Source organism: Rhineura floridana, chromosome 1 (assembly GCF_030035675.1).
Source record: "Rhineura floridana isolate rRhiFlo1 chromosome 1, rRhiFlo1.hap2, whole genome shotgun sequence".
In the NCBI taxonomy this organism is placed as follows: Eukaryota; Metazoa; Chordata; class Lepidosauria; order Squamata; family Rhineuridae; genus Rhineura; species Rhineura floridana.
The window spans coordinates 167,332,060-167,360,046 of record NC_084480.1 but is presented as its reverse complement, the minus strand read 5'-3'; the positions used below and the strand labels follow the sequence as shown (position 1 = coordinate 167,360,046).

At 43.5% G+C, this 27,987-nt stretch overlaps 1 protein-coding gene across 3 annotated transcripts in view; it reads right to left on the bottom strand.

Moving 5' to 3' along the window:
* Window positions 1-3: 3 nt before the first annotated feature.
* TMEM121 (transmembrane protein 121) overlaps window positions 4-27,987 on the bottom strand; it is a 35,804-nt gene continuing 7,820 nt past the window's right edge. For 2 of the 3 annotated variants that reach the window (XM_061584661.1, XM_061584652.1), the window contains exon 2: window positions 4-1,965. In XM_061584661.1, coding sequence (XP_061440645.1) covers window positions 314-1,252 — 939 coding nt within the window. In that variant the 5' untranslated portion in view covers window positions 1,253-1,965 and the 3' untranslated portion in view covers window positions 4-313. Of the gene's footprint in view, window positions 1,966-6,613; window positions 6,781-27,987 lie in introns of those variants that run through there. The other variant, XM_061584665.1, reaches the window with a different exon arrangement.

Below are 27,987 nucleotides of genomic sequence, written 5' to 3'. Positions count from 1 at the left end.
CCCCTCCCTTTCCTTAAAAAATACTGTGGTAACAAAAATCCTCTTTCCTGTTATGTTGTAATGCACAGGTAACCAACGGATAGAAAAGATCAGATGCTGATTGGGGTGAGGTTCTTTTCTAAAGGTCCATTTGGTTTTGTTTTCTTTCTAGAGGGCCCCGAGGAAATACCTGAGATGCAGGGGATGTTCCACCACTTTGATCAGAACCTTGTGCCGGGAGGGCAGCTCACGGTGCTGGGATGAGAACAGAATCCCCTCTCCCTCCCCCACCCCCAAGCAAATGTGAGCAGGTAGCAATGTCTGAGGAGCCCCATCATGTGTCTAAGATCTCCCTGGTGGGTGATTGCTCATGAGAAATTCCCTGTGTACTGTGGGCAGTCTGGTTGTGGGGCACTGAGTTCTGCTGCAGTTCAAGTGCAATGGCATTTTGTGGGAATTCTTTCACCTGCTTCTTGTACTCAAGGAAAGTGCACGCCTTGGTGGCAATGGCAATGATGTTCTTGCCAATAAAGATGGTAGAGACTCTGCTGTCTTGGAACAGAACCATGTTAATGGCCCGGATGAATATGGTGACAATGTTGATGGTCACCAGGCTCAGGACAGGATAGAGCATCATTTTCTGTGGAGCAATGTGTTCCCCTTGCATGCTGATCTCACTGAGTGAAACACAAGGCAGGATTAGGAGCAGAATGTAGCAGTAGAAGAACATTAGCCCTTCTGCCCAGATTGGCAGCCCAGTCTTGTGAGGTTCCCACAGATTGGCTTGAATGTCTAAGATATCCAGCAGGTCTAAGGCTACCCAGAAGAGACGCCCTCGCAAATCCTCTTTCTTCCGGAAAGTGCGTATGTATTCCATGCTGTCCAAGGCTACGAGCACCAAGTACAGTCCTGGTACGCAGATGGAAAGCAGCAAGGTCAATGCCTTCCTGGCCACTGTCTCCAAGTTTCTTTTATCAGCCTTGTAATTCTGGAATATAAAGTAGAGTTTGATTTCCAGTACAAAGATGTAGAGGAACCAAAGAATCATAGCATAGCCACGCTTGGCTGTCTTCACTTCAGCCCCCACCCAGACAGCCACATAACGCAGCACAATCAAAAAGCAGATGTCTCCTACCAAGACAATGATGCAGACACCAATCTTACGAGGCCCTTGATTCTGCTCCACCAGATAAGCATCCATGAATGCCATGCTGGTCATTATAACAATAGTGGTGAGACATACATGCCGCTTGTCTGGGGGTGGAAGCACCATGGTGAGATGATGGAACCACCTATTTTCTTCTTCTGGCCTCCTTGTGTTGCTACAAGTTCAGGCCTACATTCGTCATTGATGGAGTCCCACTAGGTGGGTGACAGAAGCCTTCAGATACAAAAGAAGTACCAGCAAGGAAATGACAGATGAACCTGATATTTCATGTGATATCCTCAGGCTCCTGTAGCCCAGGAGCACAGCACAGTTGGCACAATCATTGATCCTGAAGGCTTTGCTATGTATGGATTGAGATTCCTGCATGGAAAGACTTCAGACTCCACTGCATCGCACTGGAATCATCTTCTGTCCAAGGCTTTTCTCAGTATCTCTGAAAGCACCAACCTCTTCCTTCCAGCTATTATTCTCTTTGATTTTTCACTATTAATTTCCTTCTTGGTGAACAGGGTAATCTTAGGAGCTTTTTGGCAGTAACCTATCCGGGTCACCAACAATTAGAGAAATTATCAGACCGGCATATGAGTGTAATAAAAGGAGAGCAGTCAAAATGTGTTACTCCTCAACTGGTGTGTGGTTCAGAGTTTTCCAGAACTGCAGACAGGATTGGCAGTTTCCCCAGGTATCCTTTCTCCTGTGACATCCTCTGCTCCTCCTGACACAATCCTATCTAGAGCTGTATCCATGGTGAACAAAGTTTGTATTTCCAAATGAGAGTTCTGATCCACCATCACTTTCCAGGTGACATCAACTTTTATCTGAAATAGACCAAAGAAAATATTTGAGAAGAGATTTGTGCTAAATGTATCAAGAACCTGCATCTCTTATAATGGGTGTTGCTCCCATCCAGTGGGGATCTGAGTTAACCTCTCACCTGTAAATATCACATTTTTTATTTACTTAGGCAAAGCTAGCAAATCATAAAAGCTTTGGCAGATCCCATTGTCATCCTGGAAGCAATCTAGATGCTGGTTTTTGGAGTGTTAAAGCTATGTACCTCCACTTACCTCAACCTATATATCTATAAATAAACTCAAATAATACAAAATGCCATACACTCCCTTTCAAAAGAAACCAATCCCAGCTAAGTGCTGTGCCTCTGGGACCTCTCACTTCTGGGGGAAAGTAAGGCTTGTAATAGAAGTAGAGTGTAACAATATGAAAGAAATAAACTACTCCAAATACAATCATTATACTCAATAATAAATAAATAAAAGATAGTATGCAAAGTTTTGGAAGGATCGCTTTGACAGTTGGTTCCAGCAAATATAATAAAAGTCTTAAAGCACCTTAGAAGAATGTGTTTATAGCAGTTTACACCCATGCCATCATCAATATGTTGATCTTTAAAGTGCCACAAAAGTCTTTACTGTTTATAACATTACAATTTCAGCTCACAAAGAAACTGCTGAATGAGGTAAAGAGCATTTTATTCAGCTGGCAACGTTTAATACCTTCTGTAGGAAGGGGAAATTTCTAGGCAATGATCTTAACTCTGCTTGAAAACCTTAATCTAAGTAGCTTGCATCCCCAGGGGTGGGAAACCTCAGGAACACGTTTCCATCTAGGCAGGCAAGTGGTATTAGCACAATTCAAGGACACATTCCAGCCACAGGAAGAAGAGTATGGCCTGGAGGCAGGGGGGATGGCACATGTGTGGATAGGTGTGCAGAAACCTCTGACTTTTGCATGGTTGGAAAGTATCCTTCAAAGGTAAAAGTCACATCCACTATTCTGCCCAATTTTATCTCTGACCCTGCTAATCCTTGAGATGCAGCCCTTGGAGGTTGCACTTTTATTATGTTTTTATATTGATTGTGTATTTTTATTTGTTTTTATTATGTTTGTAAGCTGCCCTGATCTCTCTTTTTAACAGTGGAAGGGCAGGATATAAATTTTCTTAATAAATGAATAAATATTCCTTTGTGTTAGAAACTAGAGTCTAGGCATTTGAGTCTGAAAATGCACTTTTTTGGGGGGAAAAAGATTCCTCATATCCTTCCCCAGTTTTGGGTAGTAATTACTAGGCACAAAAACAAAACAACTGGACAATGCAACTATTAATATGCTTGATTAGCATAATTAACAAATACTTTGCTTAATATATAAATTAGCCTGCCCAGATTTGTGGAACTGAAATATGACAACCCTAGTTACCTCCCATTCTCCATCAAGGATGCAGATAATTGCAACAGCAGCTGCTTCTAGGCTTGTTTCTTCAGTATGACAATTAGTTATTACTGGATGTTTCAGATATAAGAAACTGCCATTACCATAATAGCAGTCATGCAATACCACACTGTGTAATTATAGATTAGGGGAAATTCTTAATAAGCACTGGTACTTTTAAATCATCTCCCAGACTAAATGATTCTATGATTCTATGACACAAGTGCAACTGGCCAAGTTGAATATGGCAAGGGGGGTACTTGTCACTCACAGGAGGCAGACACTTGGGCATCTGACGTACGATGCACATGTGTTGGCATACCATCTAATGTTGAGGGGAGGGCCTGGTCTTTAAAAGGCAGCTCTGCCCCCTTGTCCGTCTCTGCAGTACCTGCACATTGCGCCCCAGAACCACCAAGAGTCAGCTCAGGGAGAGGAGTCAGATGAGGACGAGGTCCCTAGGAGCATTGAAGGAAGGGAGAGCACAGCCCGCAGACTCCATCAGCCAGCCCCCCATTGAGGCAGTTCCTGCTCCGCCTGCAAGTCCCCCGCCTGAGCCATTGGAAAGCGACCCCTCACGCACGCCAACCACATCCCCACAGGAATCCCTGCCTGGCACTTCAAATGCTTCCCAGCTAACCAGCTTCCCACTTCCTGAGGTTGAGCCATCCCCTATAGAAGCCCCACCGTCAGATGGGCCAGCAGAGGCTCGCCCCCCCTCACCCCACGCGAGACAGCGCGAGGAAAGGGTCCTTGAGTGGGTGGAACTTCAGTTACGGGCAAAGACCTTCCCTACTTAATCAGGTGCCCGCCCAGGCTCCAGTGGTGATTCAGCACTCCCCACCCCCTGCAGAGACTATCCAGGTAGCTTAGTTAGGGAAGGTGGTGAGCTAGAATAGACAGGTTTATGAAGCGCACTGCTTTGCACGTAAGCATCACTAATAAAAATATAATTAAATCAAGCCTCATCTCCGTCTCGTGTTTCGGGCTCTGGGCAGGACATTGCACAAAGGAAGTGTTTGGAGCCCAGTAAGCTCCATCAGCAGCATGGACACTTCAGGCAGGCAGAGACATCAATGTTTGCTGGCTTTTCTTGTTAGCAGCATTGGCATCTCCCCCAACAGGGTATCCGTAGCACTGATGGAGAAGTGGGCAGCATCTGTGGACTGGTTGGTGGGCCCATTGAACTACATGGCTCACTGTTTTAGGGCAGTTTTGTAGAACAGAGAGAGAGGGAGAGAATGAGCATGATCAGGGTGGCAGGAAGGTATTGGTGAAGGCTGAACCTGCTCAGTAGTGAGCAGCTAGCAAGGACTTGCTCAGAGGCACATGCTACCAAATTCTTCCAAGCTGCACTGGAAGTGGATTGGACCGTGAAAGACCAACCCAAATTGTGTTTGCATTTTTACCAATTTGTAGGGCAGTAGAATATCTCAAAGAGGTGATCAGGTCTCCTGCTCCCCTGGGGCATTCATTACAGCTGTGCAATCTCCCTGCTTTTAAAAGTTTGATAGAAAGAAGCTTTACCATACCGAGGATTATTGATTAGTAGAACCAACGTTAAAAGTTTTTGTGGCCAAGATTGTGACCCATCTTTTATATGGAGCAGCAATTTGGGGTGAGCATTGTAAGGACCAACTGGACATATTCCAAAATAAGTTCATGCGCCTGCTTCTGTCTGTAGCACATAGTACACCTGGCGCATTGCTAAGGAGTGAAGTAGGTCTCCCTTCTTTAAAAGCACGTATACATAAATCCATCATATTGTACTGGAAAAAGTTATCAATGATGCCAGAACACCATTTAGCAAAAATATGCTTGCTGGAACTACAGAATCGGGAAGGTTGGGTATAATGTAGTAGACATTTGCTGCTCAGTTATTCGATCTCCTCAGCCATGATAAAGCAGGATATAGCCGAAAGTAAGACCAGGAACTTTATGGCAAAGATGCTCAAAAAGATCTTGAATATATAAAAAACTGTAAGTCTGCCCTTTGGTACAGCAAAATCAAACTAGACCATGAAAGGGCCTCCTATTTGCGAGAGTTAACCTTTTCCTCTATAAGATGCACTTTTACTCGGCTCAGATTTCAGCTGATGCCCACTGAATATCTGGCCGGTAGATACACAAAAAAACCTCCAGAAGACCGCTTGTGTATATGCGGCTCAGGGCAAATTGCAGGAATGGAGCACTATATTCTATATTGCCCTCTATATAATTCACCAAGGGCCAAATTCATTCTTCCCTTCCAGGCTCTCCTAGAAAGCCAATCAGACGAGATTAAGATCAAACGGCTGCTGGCAGACATGGATAAGCCTGTTACTTACAGGGTAGCCCTGTTTGCACTAGCAGCAGCGAAGATCAGAATGGTCTTCCTGAAATATACTAGCCTTAAAAACGAAGGGGAGTCCATCTGAGTGTGTTCCTATTTTAAATAGATTTAGCAAATTCTTCTTCTTTTTTTAAAAGTTCAGGGTTTTAGCTTTCTATTTTTAGATTGAAATTCAATGTTTTTTAAATGTTTTATAAACATGTTCTGATGTATGTCCCTTATATTGTAATGGCCATTGGCTAAAAACAATAATAATAAAGAGAGTTGTGATAGAAATATCTGTTGGCTATAGGTACATCTTAAACTGCAAGGTTTTTTTGCCTATTAGTGAATTTCTCTGCTTTTTAATCTGGGAGGTAAGAAATGGGATTATGTGCAAGTTTGCTGATAATGATCATTTGCATGCATATTGAGTTCAGTGGGATTTACTCCCCTGCAATCATGCTTAGGATAGGTGTAACTGACCACAGGGGATGGGGAGGGGAGGAGGGGGAGCAGGCAGGAGGGGGAGAGGGAGGGTAGGTTTGAACATTTGCATGTTTATTGAGTTCAATGGGATTTACTCCCGTGCAATCATACTTAGGATAGGTAAAACTGACCATGGGAGAACACGTTCAGAGGAGGGCAACAAGGATGATCAGGGGACTGGAAACAAAAGCCCTATGAGGAGAGACTGAAAGAACTGGGCATGTTTAGCCTGGAGAAAAGAAGACTAAGGGGAGATATGATAGCACTCTTCAAGTACATGAAAGGGTGTCACACAGAGGAGGGCCAAGATCTCTTCTCAATCGTCCCAGTGTGCAGCACACAGAATAATGGGCTCAAGTTGCAGGAAACCAGATTTCAACTGAACATCAGGAAAAACTTCCTAACTGTTAGAGCCATACAACAATGGAACCAATTACCTAGAGAGGTAGTGGGCTGTCCGACACTGGAGGCATTCAAGAGGCAGCTGGACAGCCATCTGTCGGGAATGCTTTGATGTGGATTCCTGCATTGAGCAGGGGGTTGGACTTGATGGCCTTGTAGGCCCCTTCCAAGTCTACTATTCTATGATTCTGTGATTATGTCCACAGCATTCCCACAGTCTACCAGGGAGGTTACCTGATAAAAAAAACATAGGTAAGATTTATTCTTAATAAATTCCTGTTGGCTTCTAAGTAATCATTGTATTGTTTTCTATGTGCTTACAGACTGTTCCCTTTATGATCTGTTCCAGGATTTTCCCAGGGATTGATGTCAGGCTGATTAACCATTATCCAGCACTTCACCCACTGTGTATGATTTTGCAAAGATAACAGACAATGGTTTCGAGAGTTCTTCAACTAGTTCCTTCAAAACTCTAGGATGCAGTTCATTGGGCCCTAGAGATCTAACCTCGTTCAAAGTAATTAGGTATTCCTTGACCATTTGTCTATCAGTCTCAAGCTGCAATCCTATCCCTTCAACTTGTACTTCATGTTTCCCAGGAGGGTCATATGGCCTCTTTTGGGAGAAGACTGAGCCCAAGTAGGAATTGAGCACTTGCCTTTTCTTTCATCTGTTATTATATTGTACCCAAAGAAAGCTTTTTTGTTACTCTTAGCATCCCTTGCTAACCTCATCTTATTCCCAGCTTTAGCCTTCCTGATGCCATCCCGGCAATTCTGTGCTACCTGCCTGTACTCTTACTTTGTGGCCTGGCCTTCCTTCCACTTCCTATTTGTGTCCTTTTTGTTTTCAGGTCTTCTCTAAGCTTTTTGTGGAGCCACACTAGCTGCTTCTGCTGCTGGCATCTGTTTCTGTTTGGGATATGAGAGTTAAACTACAACTCCTGCCATCCCTTGAAGAAAACAGCAAAGATTGGGGATGATGGGAGCTCTAGTTCATCCCTCACATTCCAAGTGGAAGCAGATTCCACAGCATCAAGATCTCTTTTGTTTTTGAAACAAACTGTTAGAAAGATGAATTGTGCCTCCTGACTTGATTTTGTTCTGGGTTTGTTCCTGATATTCCTTATATGTATTTTGTTGTAATATTTTAATAATTTTGTTAGACATCGTGGGGATCTTTTCAAGACTGAAAAGTGAGAAATTAACAATAATGATGATTAATAATAACAATAAGTAGTAGAGCTTAGCATCATTAGCATACTCCTGATCAATTTCACCCAGCAGCATGTAAATATTGAACAGCATGGGCGGACAAAATCAGAACCCAGTGGAACACCATAGAACCAATGACATGGGCACCAAACTGCAACACCACAGCATCACTTCTGGAATCTAGTCACACGGTAGGAGAGGGAAAACTGCTATAGTGCCTCCAACCTGCATCCCAGAAGGGTTAATCAGAAGGATATTATGTTTGATGATATCAAAGGCCTCTGAGAGGTCCAGAAGAACCAACTGGGTCACCCTCCTTCTCTCTTCCTTCCTTAACAGATGATCATAGGGGTGCTAAACCTGCCTTTATCAGCACTGCAAACCTGGTCTACCCAAGTTAAGTATTACAAACTAAGAAGGACATACGGAGTGGATGTATAATAGGCCAAATATTTCCAGACACCTTGGTACTGTATCCAAAGTAACATCCAAGTTGCAAGAGATTTGCAAACATCACAATAAGCCTCTGAGTCACTATTAATAATAATAATAATAATAATAATAATAATAATAATAATAATAGAATTTATTAGTTGCCCATCTGGCTGGCTGTCCAGCCACTCTGGACGACGTACAAAATAGGCATACAATACCTAGACATTAAAAATCTAAAAACAATGAAGATAAAATCTAGCCAACCCCCAAAGCCTGCCTGAAGAGCCAGGTCTTCAAGGCCTGGCGAAAACTCATCATGGAAGTACTCCTTATCACACTTGAATACTTCCATTGGATGACACTGTGCTAAAAGAATGGTGACAGAAAAGTATTCCTTCCTTGCTGCCATGGGGCAAGATCTAAAATGAGCTCCAGTCTGTGTTCAGCCAGGTTCAGAAATTTGTTATGTTCATATGATTCAAGCTTATCCCAGCTGCAAAATTTATAGTTTAGCTAGGAAAAGTAAATAAAAGTAAAACGGCCAGTAAGTGGAAAGTAAAGTCTGCCATAAAACTAGGGTTACTCCACTCACAATTGGTGACTTGGTGAAGTTTTCAAAATGCTTATAGAATGACATTCTATAAAACATTTTGAAAATACTTCCAGAGGATTATTCTTTTCTCCCATTACATTGTCAACAAACTTTAGACATAATTGTGTGGCTCATAAATATGAAAGTTGTCTTTCAAACCTAATATAAGAACACAGGAAGCTGCCTTATACAGACTATCGATCCATCTAAGTCCAGTATTGTCTACGCTAACTGAAAGCATCTCTCCTGGATTTCAGACATGGAGTCTCCCCCAACCCTATGGGAAATGCCAGTGATTAAACCTGGGACCTTCTGCATGCAAAGTAGATGCTCTATCATTGAGCTATGGCTCTTCCCCTAAGAAGCAATGCAAAGTACATGGAGGTAAGCAACGGGCAGAGGCAGGGCTTAGCACACTATATCCCATTTGCTATTTAATTCAGACCCCATCCATGTTTTCTACATGTTTGGGGCAGATCTAGATTTAAAAACATGGGTTTATTCACATCTCTCACTTGGCCCTAGGTTCAGTGGTGGCACAGTTGACCCCAACAAAAACTTGTTCAGGCATCAGAGGGTGGGAAAAAGTGTACTGCAAGGAAGGCCCTGATTCTCTAGTCTCTAGAAGAAGGACCTGAAAACAGTTTAAGCTTCGACACTAGTAGCACAAACCACAATCCTTCAGGTAATGGAAATCAGCTGACACTAGAGACACAGCCCTCTGCTGCTGAGCAATATGTTGCCGAGGGAGTTCACCAGTCCCTATCTCTGTGCTGTCTGTCAGCCTGTCTACTTGCTGTATTTTCCAGAACTCATAACTAAGCACCTGACTCCCATTCAGGACAGGACTTTCCCTCCATCCCAGTCCTGGTTTTGACATATCTGCTTATATAAAGCCACAATCTAGGTCTATGTGGCCATGCTCTTAATTAAATAACTTAAACAGTGTCAATAATGTTAATCAATTTAAATTCTGAGCATTATCAATTAGTACATATTTAATTGAGAATGTCAGCATATAATTCCAGGATGGGTCAGACAGTGTTGCCAGGGAAGTGAAGAGAAAAACCACTTGGTGAGGTAAGGGAGCCAACAGGCTCATGCCAAAAGGCTAATACTGTATTAATACATTGGCCGCTGGTGGGCTTAATTCCTGGTCCTTGGTAGAATAGCAAGGACTCTGTGTGTGTGTGTGGGGGGTAGGACTTCAGTGGACTTCACTGTCAGTTTAGGGAGGTTGAAGATGGGCTCTTGAGAATCTAAACAACTCGTTCTTATGTGCCTCCAAGTCGACTACGACTTATGGTGACCCCATGAATCAGCGACCTCCAAGAGCATCTGTCATGAACCAGCCAGTTCAGATCTTGTAAGTTCAGGTCTGCAGCTTCCTTTATGGAATCAATCCATCTCTTCTTTGGCCTTCCTCTTTTTCTACTCCCTTCTGTTTTTCCCAGCATTATTGTCTTTTCTAGTGAATCCTGTCTTCTCGTGATGTGTCCAAAGTAGGATAACCTCAGTTTCATCATTTTAGCTTCTGGAGATAGTTCTGGTTTAATTTGTTCTAACACGCAATTATTTGTCTTGTTTGCAGTCCATGGTATGTGCAAAGGTCTCTTCCAACACCACATTTCAAATGAGTTGATTTTTCTCTTATCCGCTTTTTTCACTATCCAACTTTCACATCCATACATAGAGATCGGAAATACCATGGTCTGTATGATCCTGACTTTGGTGTTCAGTGATACATCTTTGCATTTGAGGACCTTTTCTAGTTCTCTCACAGCTGCCCTCCCCGGTCCTAGCCTTCTTCTGATTTCTTGACTATTGTCTCCATTTCGGTTAATGACTGTGCCAAGGTATTGATAATCCTTGGCAAGTTCAATGTGCTCATTGTCAACTGTAAAGTTGCATAAATCTTCAGTTGTCATTACTTTAGTCTTTTTGACGTTCAGCTGTAGTCCTGCTTTTGTGCTTTCCTCTTTAACTTTCATCAGCATTCATTTCAAATCATTACTGGTTTCTGCTAGTAGTATGGTATTGTCTGCATATCTTAAATTACTGATATTTCTCCCTCCAATTTTCACACCTCCTTCATCTTCGTCCAATCCTGCTTTCCGTATGATATGTTCTGCTTATAGATTAAATAAATAGGGTGATAAAATACACCCCTGTCTCACACCCTTTCCGATGGGGAACCAATTGGTTTCTCCATATTCTGTCCTTACAGTGGCCTCTTGTCCAGAGTATAGGTTGCACATCAGGACAATCAGATGCTGTGGCTCCCCCATTTTTTTTAAAGCATTCCATAGGTTTTCATGATCTACACAGTCAAAGGCTTTGCTGTAATATATGAAGCACAGGGTGATTTTCTTCTGAAATTCCTTGGTCCGTTCCATTATCCAACGTATGTTTGCGATGTGATCTCTGGTACCACGTCCCTTTCTAAATCCAGCTTGGACATCTGGCATTTCTTGCTCCATATATGGTAAGAGCCTTTGTTGTAGAATCTTGAGCATTACTTTAGTTGCATGGGATATTAAGGCAATCGTTCAATAATTACTGCATTCCCTGGGATCCCCTTTCTTTGCAGTTGGGATGCATATTGAAAGTCTGTGGGCCATTGTTTTTCATGTTTGTTGACAGATTTTTGTCAACATTTGGACAGATTCAGTCTCAGTAGCTTGTAGCAACTCTTGGTATGCCATCTGTTCCTGGTGATTTGTTTCTTCCAAGTATTTTAAGAGCAGCTTTCACCTCACATTCTAAACTTTCTGGTTCTTCATCATACAGTTTCTCCATGAATGAATCTGTCATCCTGGCATCTCTTTTATAGAGTTCTTCAGTTTATTGCTTCCATCTTCCTTTTATTTTTTCTTGGTCAGTTAGTGTGTTCCCCTGTTGATTATCCAACATCCCTACTCTTGGTTTAAATTTCCCTTTAGATTTCTCTAATCTTTTGGAGTAGGGCTCTTGTTCTACCCTTTTTGTTGTCCTCTTCTATTTCTATACAATAACTATTGTAATAATTCTCTTTGTCTCTATGTATTAGTCGCTGTATTATTGCATTTAGGGTTCTGACTTTGTTTCTCTCTCCTTTTGCTTTTGCTTTCCTTCTCTCTTTAACCATTTAAAGAGTTTTTTCAGTCAACCACTGAGGTTTTTCCTCTCTTTTCAACTGTAGGTATTGTCTTTTTGCATTCTTCCCTGATAACGTCTCTGACTTCAATCCATAGTTCCTCTGGTTCTCTGTTTTACTGGGACCTATTTAAAGTCAAGCTGTAGCAGACAGTTGCCTACTGCTGCTTGAACCCAGTTCTGTTCTTTTGATATTTTTAGACTGAGGTCAACCCCTTAACATCCAACCTCTCTCTCTCCCTCTAGTTTGACAGCATTAACAACTGCCTTCTGTTCTGCACTCACTTCCTGTCTCTAGTCTTGTTAATATTTAGCTCTCCACCACAGCACTGTCCATCATCATTAAAATGAAAAAAGTAGCAGTTGAGTAAAATACGACAAAAAGACATGAGAGCAAAAGACAAATAATACTAAATTGCAAGTTGCAACGCCTGACAAATTTCACCACTGCATCATAAAAACAATGACTGAAGTGTATGTGAGCTTCCAGAACATTGGAGAAAGTTACATAAACCCTTTAGTTCAAGTTCTATCCCTAGCAAGTAATTATAGCAACACAAAAAAACAATTAGTTTAACATCTAGAAGAAAATGGGAGTAAAGGTTGCAATCAACATTGCTTAGGAAGAACAAATCATACTAAACCAACCATAATAATTTCATTTCATAAATGATGTGCATGAATTATGGCATCACAGGCCTGGAATGTGCTCACTTGACCTTGGCATGTCCTAACTCAGGAAAGATATCCAAAGATATGGGCACACTTTCAGGTTCAATTTTGTTTGGATTCATTAATCCAGGATAAACAGCAAGCTGTGATTTTGTTTTCAAAATAATGGATATAGATTAGAAATCACCTCTGTGTGATTTAGTACTTGAGCCCAAGATTTTTATTATTATTTATTTAGTTAAACTTTGATCCTGCATCCTCTCCAGCCAGTCTCTCAAAGAAGGTACAGCAGATGGTCTCCAGTATCTCAGATATACTATCCTTACTGCTATAATCATCTATGATGTTATTTCTCTGTCTTTAGTTTAATTAGCTCGTTTGAATAAGTCAATAAGAAGAGCACTGGATCTAAAGAAACAATATCCCAACCCTTTTTCTATTAGTGTCTCATCTTCCCCCCAGACTTAAAACAATGCTATTTTATGCTAATAGGCACCTCTGCCGTAGATGAAAGAAGCTGGCAGCTGATATTATGGTGGGCTGACAGCACTCACCTGGCCTATGTTCAGTTGCATCACTGCTGCTTACTGGCAGGTAGAGGAGGAGGAGGGGCAAAGTGGTGGGGATGCTGGTGTAGTGGAAACCAGGGCTGTGGAGTCGGAGTCATGGAGTCAGAAGCAATTTTGGGTGGAGTCAGAGTCGGTAGAAATGTACCGACTCCGACTTCAAAATAAAAACTTTCATAGGAATTTAGGAAAGTTTTCTTGTTCAGAAATTTTAATCAAATAGATATATTTTATGTCCTATCAATCTAGCCTGATGATTCACGTGGTGGTGATGAAATGCCTTGTGCTACCATTTTACTACAGTAAATTTGTTATTACTAGTTAATATACATTTGCCATTTATGAAAGAGTTGGAGTCGGAGTCGAAGGCTTGGCGTACCGACTCCACCATGTTGCCTGCTACTTATTTATCTTATGCACAATAAGCCAAGTTACACAGCACCTTGTCATTATTTTAAAACAATTCTCCCTCACAGTTGTATTTACAGGAAAAAAGTGACTGGAAGACCATAAACTTTCTCAAATTTATATAGAAATATTATTCCCTATATCAGGGATGGAGGCCCTCAGCCCTTGGGATCAAACACAGCCCTCCAGACCTCTCTATCTGGCCCTCAGGCCTCTCACTAAGCCACACCCCTCCCTGGGCCTGCTCCCTGCCCTTCCTGAGTGCTTCTGCCGGCTACAACGTGTCCTTGAACTATAATAGTGTCTCTTGTTTGCTGGAATGAAAGATGGAGAGATGTGTAGGATGAGTGGTGCAGAAACCTCCGACTTTGTGTGGCTAGAATATAGCCTACTGTACAAAAGTGTCACACCCATGGGGCCACCCACTTTTGCCTCTGGCCCTTCCTACCTGCCATGCAGCCCTCAGAAGATTCCCCAAGAAGGAATTCTACCTTCAGGCTGAAAAATGTTATTCACCCCTGACCTATATCTTGGTCTCATGTCATCATATTCTGCTTTTCTCATTCTGTACTTCAAGCGTAATTTATACATTTTAGACAAAATATGTTTTTCATTATTATTTTTCTCAAAATTTGCATCCTGTCTGATACGATTTTTGGTTCTTAGAGTAAATATATTCAGATAAGATCATATTTAAACTGATATGGACTTGATCTATTGGTCCCAGGCTATGGCCTAAAGACACATGAGGCTACCATCCTGCAGGGTCAGGTCTGGTCAGTTCCTGGATGGGAGACCTCCTGGGAACCACATGTAAGCCACCTTGAGTTTCTATCATGAAAAGAAAGGTGGGGTATAAATGTAATAAATAAATAATAAACTTTTTTTTTACTTCTGCATATACTTCTGAGTAAGATGGCATTTTATAATAAGCAAGAATGTATGTATAAAAATGCTTTCTTCCACTGTTGAATTTTAAAAGCAGAGTGTCATTTAGGAGGTGAATCAGGTGGTTTTAGGCAAATTTTATGTCTATCCCATATCTACCATAAATTAGCTTTTAGAAAATTCTGTTTTGTACACTTCAATCTTAAGATTTGTCTGTATTTTTAAAAGCCATCTAGATTAGTAAAAACCACCATACTTTGTGGCAGTGAATGGTATAACATAATTTAGAAGTTTTTATGAAACAGTACTTCCTTTTGTCCTTCCTTAATCCTGACCAAGGCAGAGTGAGATGGCTGCCTCAGGTGGTAGATGCTGGAGGGCAGGGAGTGACAGCAAGGTTGTGGAGGGCACAGTTGTGCATGCCAGTCAGCCTGCCCTGTGTCCCCTAAGCTAGCCTGCGGCCCTCAAGTGCAGTGAGGATGCTACCCCATTGCTATTGCTGAAGTAAGACCGAAGTGCCAGTCTGCTCTGTACATGGAGGAGGGACCACCATCACTTTGCCTCAGGCAGCAAAATGACTTGGCTAGCCCTGATCCTGACTGCCAATCAATTTCATCAAGTGATGCCTGTGACAAAAATCTGGTCTCTATTTCGGTTAAGCCAGCCAGCACATAGACCCCAGCTGGAATCCAGATCCACAGGATGAGCTTTAGCATATCTGATAAGAAAAGAGGAAGCCATTAACACACACTGAGAAACTCAATTTCCTTGGATTCCCAGAGTGTCGAGCAATCCTTCACATCCCAGCAGCACATCTCCCCTTACCTGTGAAATGTGACTCATGATCTAATTGGTCACCAACTGACAACTGTCACTCAAACCCAAAGGGGTGACAGCAGGGCCAGATTAAGCTGTGGAGGGCCCCTAGGCTGATTGGTGTTTGGGGGGCCCTTCTCCCTACCTTTCAGTTTTTTTCACGCAGGTTTGCCATCAATCAAGATGGCGGCCGAGGTTTCCCTAAGGGGCTGAAGCCTCTGTCGCCATCTTGGTTGATGGCAGCAATGCGTTCCTTAGGGAAACCTCGGCCGCCATCTTGATTGATGGCAAACCGCAAAAAACAGCAGAGAAAAAGGTAAGTGAAGCAGGGGGATTGTGGGTGGTTCGGAAGCTCTTGTCCGGCGATAATTTTTTTTAGCTTATGCAGGGGCCCTCAAGAGCTCTGGGCCCCTAGGCTTCAGCCTACTAAGCCTAATGGATAATCTGGACCTGGGTGACAGGGCTCTTTAAAACTAAGCTGGGCCATGCAGTCCTTTGTCTCTGGTTTGCCTGCTCCAGAGTCCATAACAGGCACTATCATCTAAGGCTTAAGTCATAGGTTTTCAGCCTGTGGGTCGAGTCCCTGAGAGGGGTCATGAGGCCATGGAAGGTGGGTTCCAGAAAGCCACAGGATCTTTGCTTCCTCAGTCTAAAAGTGGACTGTGTGTTGCTTGGGACAACTGTCTCTTTCCCTCACATTCTTTCCTCTTGCTGTTTTGCCCCTTCCCTCAGGAAGGGAAAAGAAAGAGAACTTTCTCATCGCTCTGTGTGCTGAGTCAGCGGTTAAGGGCTCCAACTGGTAGGCAACGGTTGTCAATTTTAAGGCACAACACAAAACAGCTGCGCAAACTCAGCAGGCTCCGTCCAAGAGCAGCTCGTGCCCCATGCTGGTGACATGGTGTAGTAGTGGCGACGGCAGCAGCTTCATTTCTTTATACCATTTTCTCTACACAGGGAAGGTGTTGGAATAAGCAAATATTGCATGTTCCCTTTAAGGGATATTTGGGGAATATCCCATGTACCTGTTTTATCATGATGTAACTTCCTAATGGGTGGGGTTACTTACCTGACTTCCTCCTCCTTTGTCCTGGGGGATTTTTGAATATTCTCCTTTGCTGATCTATCCACCATTGAGAGAGGCCGCATGGCAGAGATGCTCTCCCTGAGAGCATCAATACTAAACCACTAAAATGAACTGAGAGCCCTATTTTCTTTCTTCTAAGCTAGAGCCTATGTTCCTAACATATGAGGTCGTAAGTAAACATTCTTTTCTTTTACCTAAAAGATTGCGTCTGTTGTTGTTTATATAGAGAAAGGTGGGCTGGTTTATTCTCATTCTGCTGCTTGTATTTTTATATCTCTGCTAAGAAATAGGACCAACCAAATTAGTTCCTATTTCTGTGTGTATGAAGGCACCCACTTCCCTCCACTACAGGTGGTAAGAAACTGCTTGGGTGACTCTTAAGAGATTGATGATAATAATATGAAATTTTTCAACTCGTACTGCCCTCTAATTGCCATCGTCAGTGTTCAGTTCCATCTGTTTGGGGGAGGGGGTTAATTGCAGGTGAATTTACTTCTCTCTTCCGCCTCAAATAATCCCAGGAGGAAAATAAAATGAGAGGTTGGGTCACCATTCCACAATGGAGGCTTGGAGGGGAGACTGTAGAAGCACAGGAAATGGAAAGAATGAGTGCTTTCTCAGTTCACACAACCTGCTCAAAGCAGTGTACCCAATTTGAACTGTTCCTACAGCAGGCCGTAAAAATGATATTTTTGGAACAGTAACAGGAAAAACAACAGTCACTGTGGCAGACCTGGGATTAAATGAGGATAAAATGAACAGACGACGCGTTAAGATGGAAAGAGAAGTGTGGGAGGTTGACTGAGGGCCAGGTAGGGGAGGAAGTGAAATGGTATGTGTATGCGCATACACACACACAAATAATTGAAAAAAGTGGCAAGTAAGAAGTGAAGGGGCTAAGACAGCATCAGAGAGGGCAACTGGGCTTCAGGTTAGAAATTCTTCCCTCCCCCTCCGCCCATGTTTGGTGGTGGAGAATTCACCATCTCTGTTGCCTTCAGCCTAGTAAGGTTTGCTCCAGACAGAGGGCAGTCAAGCCCAGCACTCAATTTCTTCAAAATCACAAAGCCTGTGCCCTCCTGCAAGTCCTCCCCCCTAACTGAATATACATAGCACTACCTTTGCTTATGAAGTGAGAGAAACTGGCAGAGGAGGGGATGTAAACTCATATGGGTTTTGCAAGCATGAATGATGGAAAAACTCCTTGAATTTCCCAGCCACCTAAGCTCGCACCAGCCTCTGGACCCCTTAAACATGGATAACTACTGGCCAGTGTCCAATATTCCATTCTTGGGTAAGGTAATAGACCGTGTGGTGGCCTCCCAGCTCCAGAGATTCCTGGATGAAACGGAGTATCTAGATCCATTTCAATCTGGTTTCAGGCCTGGGCATGGGACGGAGACGGCTTTGGTCGCCTTGGTGGACGACCTACGCAGAGAACTGGACAGGGGAAGTTTGTCCCTGTTGGTTCTGCTGGACCTCTCAGTGGCTTTCGATACCATCGACCATGGTATCCTCCTGGACCGCCTAGCTGGGATGGGACTTGGGGGCACTGTTTTGCAGTGGCTCCGGTCATTCCTGGAGGGGCGAACCCAGAAGGTGGTATTGTGGAACTCCTGTTCGACTCCTTGGCCATTTGCCTGTGGAGTCCCTCAGGGTTCAGTCTTGTCCCCTATGTTATTTAACATCTACATGAAACCGCTGGGAGAGGTTGTTTGGGTGTTTGGAGTTCGATGCCACCAGTATGCTGATGACACCCAACTCTATTTCTCCTTTCCACCTTCTTCCAAGGAAGTTATCTTGGTTTTAAACCAGTGTCTGACGTCAGTGGTGGATTGGATGAGGGTGAACAAATTGAGGCTTAATCCAGACAAGACAGAGGTGCTCCTGGTCAGTCGTAAGGCAGATCAGGGAATAGGGATACAGCCTGTGCTGGATGGGGTTATACCCCCCTGAAGACACAGGTTCGCAGTTTGGGTGTCCTCCTGGACTCAGCTTTAAATTTGGATTCCCAGGTTTCTGCAGTGGCCAGGAGGGCTTTTGCACATTTGAGATTAGTGCGCCAACTGCGCCCGTTCCTTGACCCGTCCGATCTGGCCACAGTGACACATGCCTTAGTCACATCCCGTTTAGATTACTGTAACGCGCTCTACGTGGGGCTGCCTCTGAAGACTGTTCGGAAACTTCAGCTGGTACAACGTACTGCAGCCAGAATGTTAACTGGGGCTGATTACAGGGACCATACAACTCCCCTGTTAAAAAAGCTTCACTGGCTGCCAGTTTGTTTCCGGACACAATTCAAAGTGCTGGTGTTGACCTATAAAGCCCTACACGGCTTGGGTCCAGGCTATTTGTCAGACCGCATCGCACTCTATGTGCCTGCCCAGGCCCTGAGATCTTCAGGAGAGGCCCTTCTTTCAATACCTTCATCCGCACAAGTACAACTAGTGAGGATACGAGATAGGGCCTTGTCGGTGGCTGCCCCTAGGCTTTGGAATTTCCTCCCTAAGGAGATAAGAATGGCCTCTTCCCTGCAGTCCTTTCGTCGACAGGTAAAAATTTTCTTATTTCAGCAAGCCTTTGATTCCGAAGGCGGCTAAGGATAGGCCCAAAAGGAGGTTATATTGTTCTTGCTTATTTTTTAATTATTCTGATTTTATGAGTATAGTTTTTAATTATCAGAAACAGTTTAATGCTATTTTAAATTAGAGTTCATTTTTTAATTATATCTGTCTATATTTATTTATTTATGTATTATATGCTTTTAACTTTGGTAGGTTTTAATTGTATCTGTTTTTTATCTGGAAGCCACCATGAGTTCTGATTTGGAAAAACGGCAGGGTATAATAAATAATAAATAATAAAATATTTTTTTCTAATAATCTCTACCATGGAATTTACCCTTTAAAAGCCACTGCATGTTGACTTTTTTAAACCAAGCTTTCCGCCATTATCTGAAAATCTTTTTCCTGGCCAGCTACAATCTATATCCTATCAAGATTTTTTTGGCCACAATGTGCATAATTTTACACCTGCTTGCATGTGAATCTTATTTGTCATTTTGTTTCCTTTTTCACACAATTTGAAGAGATCCTTCCAGAGTCTTGTATCAGTTGCTCTGGATTTTAACATTCTGAACAATTTTGTACAATACACAACCGTGGGAATCTTCCTATTCCAGATGATATATGAATAAATTAAATATTTATTTATATCCTGTCCTTCATCCCAGACTAGCATCTATCCTCAGCACAGATCCTTGGGAGACCTACTGCTGTCTTCTCTTTGTTAGAAAAAGTCACTATTACTCCTGCCTATTGTTTTCAGTTCTTTCACCCACCCATCCATCCATCAGAACTCTCTTTTTATTCCCTGACTGCCAAGTCAGGATGGGGGGAAAATTCAGTTCATAGAATCGTAGAATAGTAGAGTTGGAAGGGGCTATAAGGCCATCGTGTCCAACCCCCTGATCAAGGCAAAAATCCAACTTAAAGCAGTCCCAACAGGTGGCTGTCCAGCTGCCTCGTGAATGCCTCCAGTGTCGGACAGCCCCCCCCCCGGTAACTGGTTCCATCATTGTATTGCTCTATGAGTTAGGAAGTACTTTGCTGAAGTAGAGCTGTATTATCTCCACAGCATTCCCACAGTCTACCACAGTGATTACCCAATAAAAAAATGAGGTAAGATTAGTCTGATAGGATTTGTTCTTGATAAATACATGTTAGCTTCTAGTAATCACTGCATTATTTTCAAGGTGCTTACAGATTAAGCGCTTTATAAACTGTTCCAGAATTTTCCCAGGGATTGATGTCAGGCTGACTGGTCTGTAATTCCCAGGTTCCTTCTTTTTGCCCTCTCTGAACATAGGGACAACATCAGTTCTCCTCCAGTCATCCAGCACTTCAGCCATCCCCCATGATTTTAGTTCCAAAAGTTCTTTAGCCAGTTCCTTCAATACTCAAGGATGCAGTTCATCAGGCTCTGCAAATTTGAACTCATTCAATTTCGTTAGCTATTCTTTGACTGTCTGTCTATCAATCTTAAGCAGCAATTGTGCCCCTTCAACTTCACATTTGGCAGGAGGGACACACCCTCTTCGGGGAGAAGACTGAGCCAAAGTAGGAATTGAGCACGTCTGCCTTTTCTTTGTAATCTATTATCATTTTGCCATCCTCATTGAGTAGCTGTGCCACCATTTCTTTTCTGTCTTTTACTATGGACGTACCTGAAGAAAGCTTTTTTGTTGCTTTAAGCATCCCTCGCTAATCTCAGTTCATTCTCAGCTTTAGCTTTCCTAATGCCATCCCCGCAATTCCGTGCTACCCGTCTGTGCTCTTCCTTTGTAGCCTGCAGCTTACCACAGAACCTTACTTAGCATTTATTTAAATCAACTTTCCTAAAGTTCAGGGTACATGTATGGCTACACTCAGCTTTTGCTTCCTTTAAACTCAAGAACTCTAGTATAACATGGTCACTTTCCCCCAGAGTTCCTGAACCTGCCTCTTCATTCACAAAGTCGTTTCTATTGCTTAGAATCAAGTCAAGGATAGCTGATCCTCTAGTTCCTTCCTGAACTTTCTGAACCACCATTTCTTTTCTCTCTCTTTTACAATGGATGTACCTGAAGAAAGCTTTTTTGTTGCTTTTAGCATCCCTCGCTAATCTCAGTTCATTCTCAGCTTTAGCCTTCCTGACGCCATCCCTGCAATTCTGGGATACCTGCCTTTGTGGCCTGGCCCTTCCATTTCCTGTATGTGTCCTTTTTTTGTTTTTTTGTGAAGCCACATTGGCTTCTTTGTTGTTTCCCCCCTTTTTTCTTGTTGGAATTGCTTGCCATTGTGCTTTTAGAATTTCCTTTTTTAGGAACTCCCACGCATCTTGGACTCCTGTTCTCATTAGGGTCACTTGCCATGGAACTGTACTGACATTTGTTCTGAGTTTATTAAAAGCAGCTTCCTGAAGTCCAGGGTGCGTGTATGGCTACTCTCAGCTTTTGCTTCTGTTAAAATCAAGAATTCAAGTATAGTGTGGTCACTTTCCCCCAGAGTTCCCGTAACTGCCGCTTCATCCACCAAATCATCTCTATTGGTTAGAATCAAGTCCAGGATACCTGATCCTCTGGTGGCTTCCTCTACTTTCTGTAGGAGAAAGTTATCTCCAACACAAGTCAGAAATTTCTCGGAGGGGCTGTGTTTGGCAGAATTTGTCTCCCAACAGATATTGGGATAATTGAAGTTCCCCATTACTACTACATCATGTCTGCTCGAAACATTGGCAGTTTGCTTTTCAAATTCTTGTCTTCTTCTTGATTGGGTGGTTGGTAGTAGACTCTAAGCACCACATTCCTTTTATTTCTTGCCCCATTAATTTTAATTCAGATACTCTTGGTGGAGCTACCAAGCTCATCCTCCTGTATTTCTGTGCAGGAATATATATATATATATATATATTTCCATTCCTTCTGTTTCTTGAACCAGTTACATCCTTCAATTGCTGTCATGGGAGTCATCCCAATAAGTTTCAGTTACACCTATCAAGTTGTATTTACCCTCTTGTATTAAGAGTTCAAGTTCATCATGTTTGTTTCCCATACTCTGGGCATTAGTATACAGACATCAAAGACCATGTGCTAACGGTCTGGCTTCCTTCTTGCATTTTTATGAAGACTATTATTGGGCCTCATTAGAACTGTCCTCGCAGTTCCTGCTACTGTGCATAAGCCTTCATCAATCACTACCTCCAAGCTGACATCTCCCTATCCCTTAGGATTCAGTTTAAAACTCCTCTGATTAAGTTCTCCATGCTATGGCCAAACATATTCTTCCTGGCCCTTGTGAGGTGCAATCCATCACTTGCCAGCAGTCCATCTTTCAGGAAGTGTAGCCCGTGGTCTCAGAATCCAAATCTCTCATATTGGCTATGAAGGTGGTGCCAGTTGTTCACCTGGAGTGTTTTTCTTTCCCTTTTTACTCCTCTTCTAAGTACTGGAAGGATGGATGAGAAAACTGCCAGGGTCCCAAAGTGCTTGAGTTTTCTGGCAGAGCTTCCAAGTGTGATGTAACTTCTTTGTAGCTCCACTTGGAAGTATCATTTGTTCCCACACATATGAGAAGAAGGAGATATGTGTCAGTGGGCTTTATGATTCTGATTAGCAAGCTAGCTAAATGTCAGCTGGATGGAACAACTATTAGATGGATCCACAGTTAGCTCCAGAATCGTACTCAAAGAGTACTTATCAATGGTTCCTTCTCAAACTGGGTGGAAGTAACAAGTGGGGTACCACAGGGCTTGGTCCTGGGCCCAGTGCTCTTTAACATTTTTATTAATGACTTGGATGAGGATGTACAAAGTATGCTTTTCAAATTTGCAGATGATACAAAATTGGGGGGCACAGCTAATACTGTGGAAGACAGAAACAAAATTCAAAGGGACAGACGTTGATAGGCTGGAGCATTGGGCTGAAAACAACAGCATGAAATTCAACAGGGATAAATGCAAAGTTCTGCATTTAGGAAAAAGAAACCAAATGCACAGTTATAAGATGGGGGATACTTGGCTCAGCAGTACATGTGAGAAGGATCTTGGAATTGTTGTTGATCACAAGCTGAATATGAGCCAACAATGTGATGTGGCTGCAAAAAAGGCAAATGCTATATTAGGCTGCATTAACAGAAGTATAGTTTCCAAATCGCATGAAGTACTAGTTCCCCTCTATTCAGCACTGGTTAGGCCTCATCTTGAATACTGAGTCCAGTTCTGGTCTCCACACTTCAAGAAGGAAGTGGAACGGGTTCAGAGGAATGCAACGAAGATGATCAGGGGACTGGAAACAAAGTCCTATGGGGAGAGACTGAAAGAACTGGGCATGTTTAGCCTGGAGAAGAGAAGATTGAGGGGAGATATGATAGCACTCTTGTACATGAAAGGTTGTCACATAAAGGAGGGCCGGGATCTCTTCTTGATCGTCCCAGAGTGCAGGACATGGAATAATGGGCTCAAGTTGCAGCAAGCCAGATTTTGACTGGACATCAAGAAAAACTTCCTAACTGTTAGAGCCATACGACAATGGAACCAATTACCTAGAGAGGTAGTGGACTCTCCGACACTGGAGGCATTCAAGAGGCAGCTGGAGAGCCATCTGTGGGGAATGCTTTGATTTGGATTCCTGCATTGAGCAGGGGGTTGGACTCGATGGCCTTGTAGGCCCCTTCCAACTCTACTATTCTATGATTCTATGATACAGCTGAATGTCAAAAAGACTAAAGTAGTGATTCATGTAACTTTACAGTTGACAATGAGGACATTGAACTTGTCAGGGATTATCAATACCTCGGCACAGTCATTAAGCAAAATGGAGACAATAGTCAAGAAATCAGATGAAGGCTAGGACTGGGGAGGGCCACCATGAGAGAAGGAGAAAAGGTCCTCCAATGCAAAGATGTATCACTGAACACTAAAGTCAGGATCATTCAGACCATGGTATTCCCAATCTCTATGTGTGGATGTGAAAGTTGGACAGTGAAAAAAGCGGATAAGAGAAAAATCAACTCCTTTGAAATGTGGTGTTGGAGGAGAGCTTTGCGCATACCCTGGACTGCAAAAAAGACAAATAATTGGGTGTTAGAACAAATTAAACCAGAACTGTCACTACAAGCCAAAATGATGCAACTGAGGTTATCATACTTTGGACACATAATGAGAAGACAGGATTCACTAGAGAAGACAAGAATGCTGGGAAAAACAGAAGAGAGTAGAAAAAAAGGAAGGGCAAACAAGAGATGGATTGATTCCATAAAGGAAGCCACAGACCTGAACTTACAAGATCTGAACAGGATGGCTCATGACAGATGCTTTTGGAGGTCACTGATTCATAGGGTCCCCATAAGTCGTAATCGAGTTGAAGGCACATAACAACGAATGTTATCTTTGCTTGCAGGATAAGCAGTGTTATTTTTTAAATCTCATCTAATATGTATAATAGCTTTTCTTCCACCAATGTATGTGCATAAAACACAATAATCTTCACTGCTCATGCAGTTCTAGCCTCCCAAAGCTCATTTCGCAACTTGATCCCATTATTCTGTGTCCTGGACTCTGGGATGATCAAAAAGACATCCTGGTCTTCCTGTGTGTGGCAACCTTTCAAGTACTTGAAGAGTGCTATCATATCTCCTCTCAGTCTTCTCTTCTCCAGGCTCAACATGTCCACTTCTTTCAGTCTCTCCTCACAGGGCTTTGTTTCCAGTCCCCTGATCATCCTTGTTCCCCTCCTCTGAACCTGTTCTAGTTTATCTGCATCTTTTTTAAAGTGCGGTGTCCAGAACTATCATTTCTTTCATCACCATTATTCTATTCAATGCACTATTCCTGGCATATTGCAGCACATTTAGTGTCATGAGAATCTGGTAGATTCCACTCATCATTTTCTCCTGGCTCTTACCTGGGCTCATATCTACAGACTGACTGGGGTCTTTGTCTATCCTGAAATGTAATTAAACTGCTTTGGTATTGGTTCAAAATCCATGTGATTCATACCCGAACTAAACCCACCTGGACTAGATAAAGGAGGATGTGATTTCCCTTCATCTAGGCAGCAGCATGGGTTGAAAGCTGTGAGAGAAGGGTCTGCTTTGTTTTCTGTCTGTGAAAAATACAGCTTGCCTTCAAATGATGGGTAATTTTATAAATGACTCCTATAATGCAAAGGATCTTATCCAGGCAGTGCACTTCAAATTCAAGCGAAACTGGGCATTGATCCAAATGCATAGATGTAGAAGCCAGAACTGCCCATGGGATGTCCTGTTAGTGAAGCAGTAATTGTGGGGAGGGAAGTGAAGGAAACTAAATCCAACCCATCTGCTCTCCCTCCAAAACAGCTGATTGTCACTAAAATGTAATGTAACGTAAAGCCCTGGAGTTGAATCAGGTGGTAAAATTGGATGAATGGCAGCCAACTACACATTTATCCAGCTAGTGATATATACATGGAAACTTGCTTCCATACATGTATGGCCCCTAGATGGAGTTGGTGAAAAAGCTGGTTAACTTAGCTAAGACAAAATGCCACTACTACTACAACTTCTTGATGATGCTGTTAAATTAATGTATTGCCTGTCCAACAAAACAAAACACCATTTAGGTGACTTACAATTTTATACAGATCAACAGCATACAATATAACAAGCATAACCGAGACCTGGGTGGGCGAACAGGGAGGAGTTAGTCTCTCCCAGATCTGCCCACCGGGGTATTTGGTTCAGCATCATGGTAGATCTGAGGGTCGGGGAGGTGGGGTTGCTGTGGTCTATAAGAGTTCCATCTCACTCACCAAGCACCATGTCCATACAACTACTGGTCTGGAATGTTTGCACCTTGTGTTGGGCCAGAGGGACAGACTAGGAATCCTTCTGGTGTACCGCCCACCTTGCTGCTCAGTGGCTTCCTTAACTGAGTTGACGGAAGTGGTCTCGGAGGTATTGTTGAGATCCCCTAGACTATTAGTACTGGGGGATGTCAACATTCATGCCGAGGCTACTTTGTCTGGGGCGGCTCAGGACTTCATGGACTCCATGACAACCATGGGGCTGTCCCAATATGTTAGTGGTCCAACACATATATCGGGGCATACACTCGACCTTATTTTTGTTACTGGACATGGGGATAGTGATTTTCCAGCTGATAGGACTGGCGCTCCTGTTGAAGCCCTGGTTAATCTGTGGAATGCGGAGATGGCCCGGGCTGTCGACACGATCACTCCTGCACGCCCTCTCCTTTGCAGAGCTCATTCAGCTCCTTGGTATACTCCAGAGTTGAGGGCGATGAAGCAAGATAGGAGGCGGCTTGAGCGGAGATGGAGACGAACTCCTGATGAATGCAACTATACGCTGGTTTGTGCTTTCACCAAGCGGTATATAGGAGCGGTGAGGGCGGCAAAAAAACAGTATTTCGCCGCCACTATTAAGGAATCTCTCTCCCGCCCAGCGGAGCTTTTTACAGTTGTCCGAGGGCTACTCCATCTAGGCCTTCAGGACACTGTAGATACTTCGGTGGCCCGCTGCAATGAGTTTGCTGAGCACTTCCAGCATAAGATCTTACGCATTTGTCGGGACCTAGACTCTCATTTTATAGCAGTTAACCCTAGTGAGGTGTCTGGTGCACAGTCTTATCATGTTTTGTTGGATGAGTTTCAGTCGGTTCAGTTCGAGGACGTGGACAAGGTGCTTGGACAGGTACGTGCAACCACTTCGGTACTAGATCCTTGCCCCTCTTGGCTAATAAAAACTGGCAAGGAGGGAACAGTTGGCTGGGCCAGGGAAGTGATAAATGCCTCCTTGCGAGAGGGAGTGGTCCCTGGCTGTCTGAAGGAGGCAGCAGTGAGACCACTCCTGAAAAAGCCTTCCCTGGACCCAGAGGATTTCAGCAGCTACAGACCAGTGGCAAATGTTCCATATCTCAGCAAGATCTTGGAACGAGTGGTTGCTGACCAGCTCCAGGTGCTACTGGATGAAACCGATTATCTAGATCCATTTCAATCGGGTTTCAGGCCCGGTTTCGGCACTGAGACGGCCTTGGTCGCCCTGTTTGATGATCTATGTCGGGAGAGAGACAGAGGGAGTGTAACTCTGTTGATTCTCCCTGATCTCTCAGCGGCTTTTGATACCATCGACCATGGTATCCTTCTGGAGAGGCTTGCGGAGTTGGGAGTTGGAGGCACTGCGTGGCAGTGGTTCCGCTCCTACTTGGCAGGCCGTCTCCAGAAGATAGTGCTTGGGGAATATTGCTCGACACCGTGGGTACTCCAATGTGGGGTCCCGCAGGGTTTGGTTTTGTCTCCCATGCTTTTTAACATCTATATGAAGCCGTTGGGTGCGGTCATCAGGAGTTTTGGAGTGCGTTGTCATCAGTACGCTGATGACACGCAGCTCTACTTCTCCTTTTCATCTTCCTCAGGTGAGGCGGCCAATGTGCTGAACCGTTGCCTGGACGCGACAACGGACTGGATGAGAACTAACAAACTGAGACTCAATCCTGATAAGACTGAGATGCTGTTGGTGGATGGTTTTTCCAATCAGATGGTGGATACATATCCTGTCCTGGATGGGGTTACACTCCCCCTAAAGGAACAGGTTCGTAGTCTGGGAGTCGTTCTAGACTCTTCCCTGTCACTTGAGGCTCATGTAGCCTCGGTGGCACGGAATGCGTTCTACCAACTTCGATTGGTAGCCCAGCTACATCCCTACCTGAGTAAGGAGGATCTTACATCAGTAGTACATGCTCTGGTAACCTCACGTTTGGATTACTGTAATGCGCTCTACGTAGGGCTACCTCTGAAGACGGTTCAGAAGCTACAGCTGGTGCAAAATGCGGCGGCCAGACTGCTAACAAGAACGAAGCGGTCTGACCATATAACACCTGTTTTGGCCCGCTTGCACTGGCTTCCAATACGCTTCCGGGCCAAATTCAAAGTGTTGGTATTAACCTATAAAGCCTTATACGGCGCGGGACCTCGATATCTGTCGGAACGCCTCTCCCGCTATGAACCGGCTCGTACACTACGGTCTGCTATGAAGGCCCTCCTCCGGGTCCCGACTCATAGGGA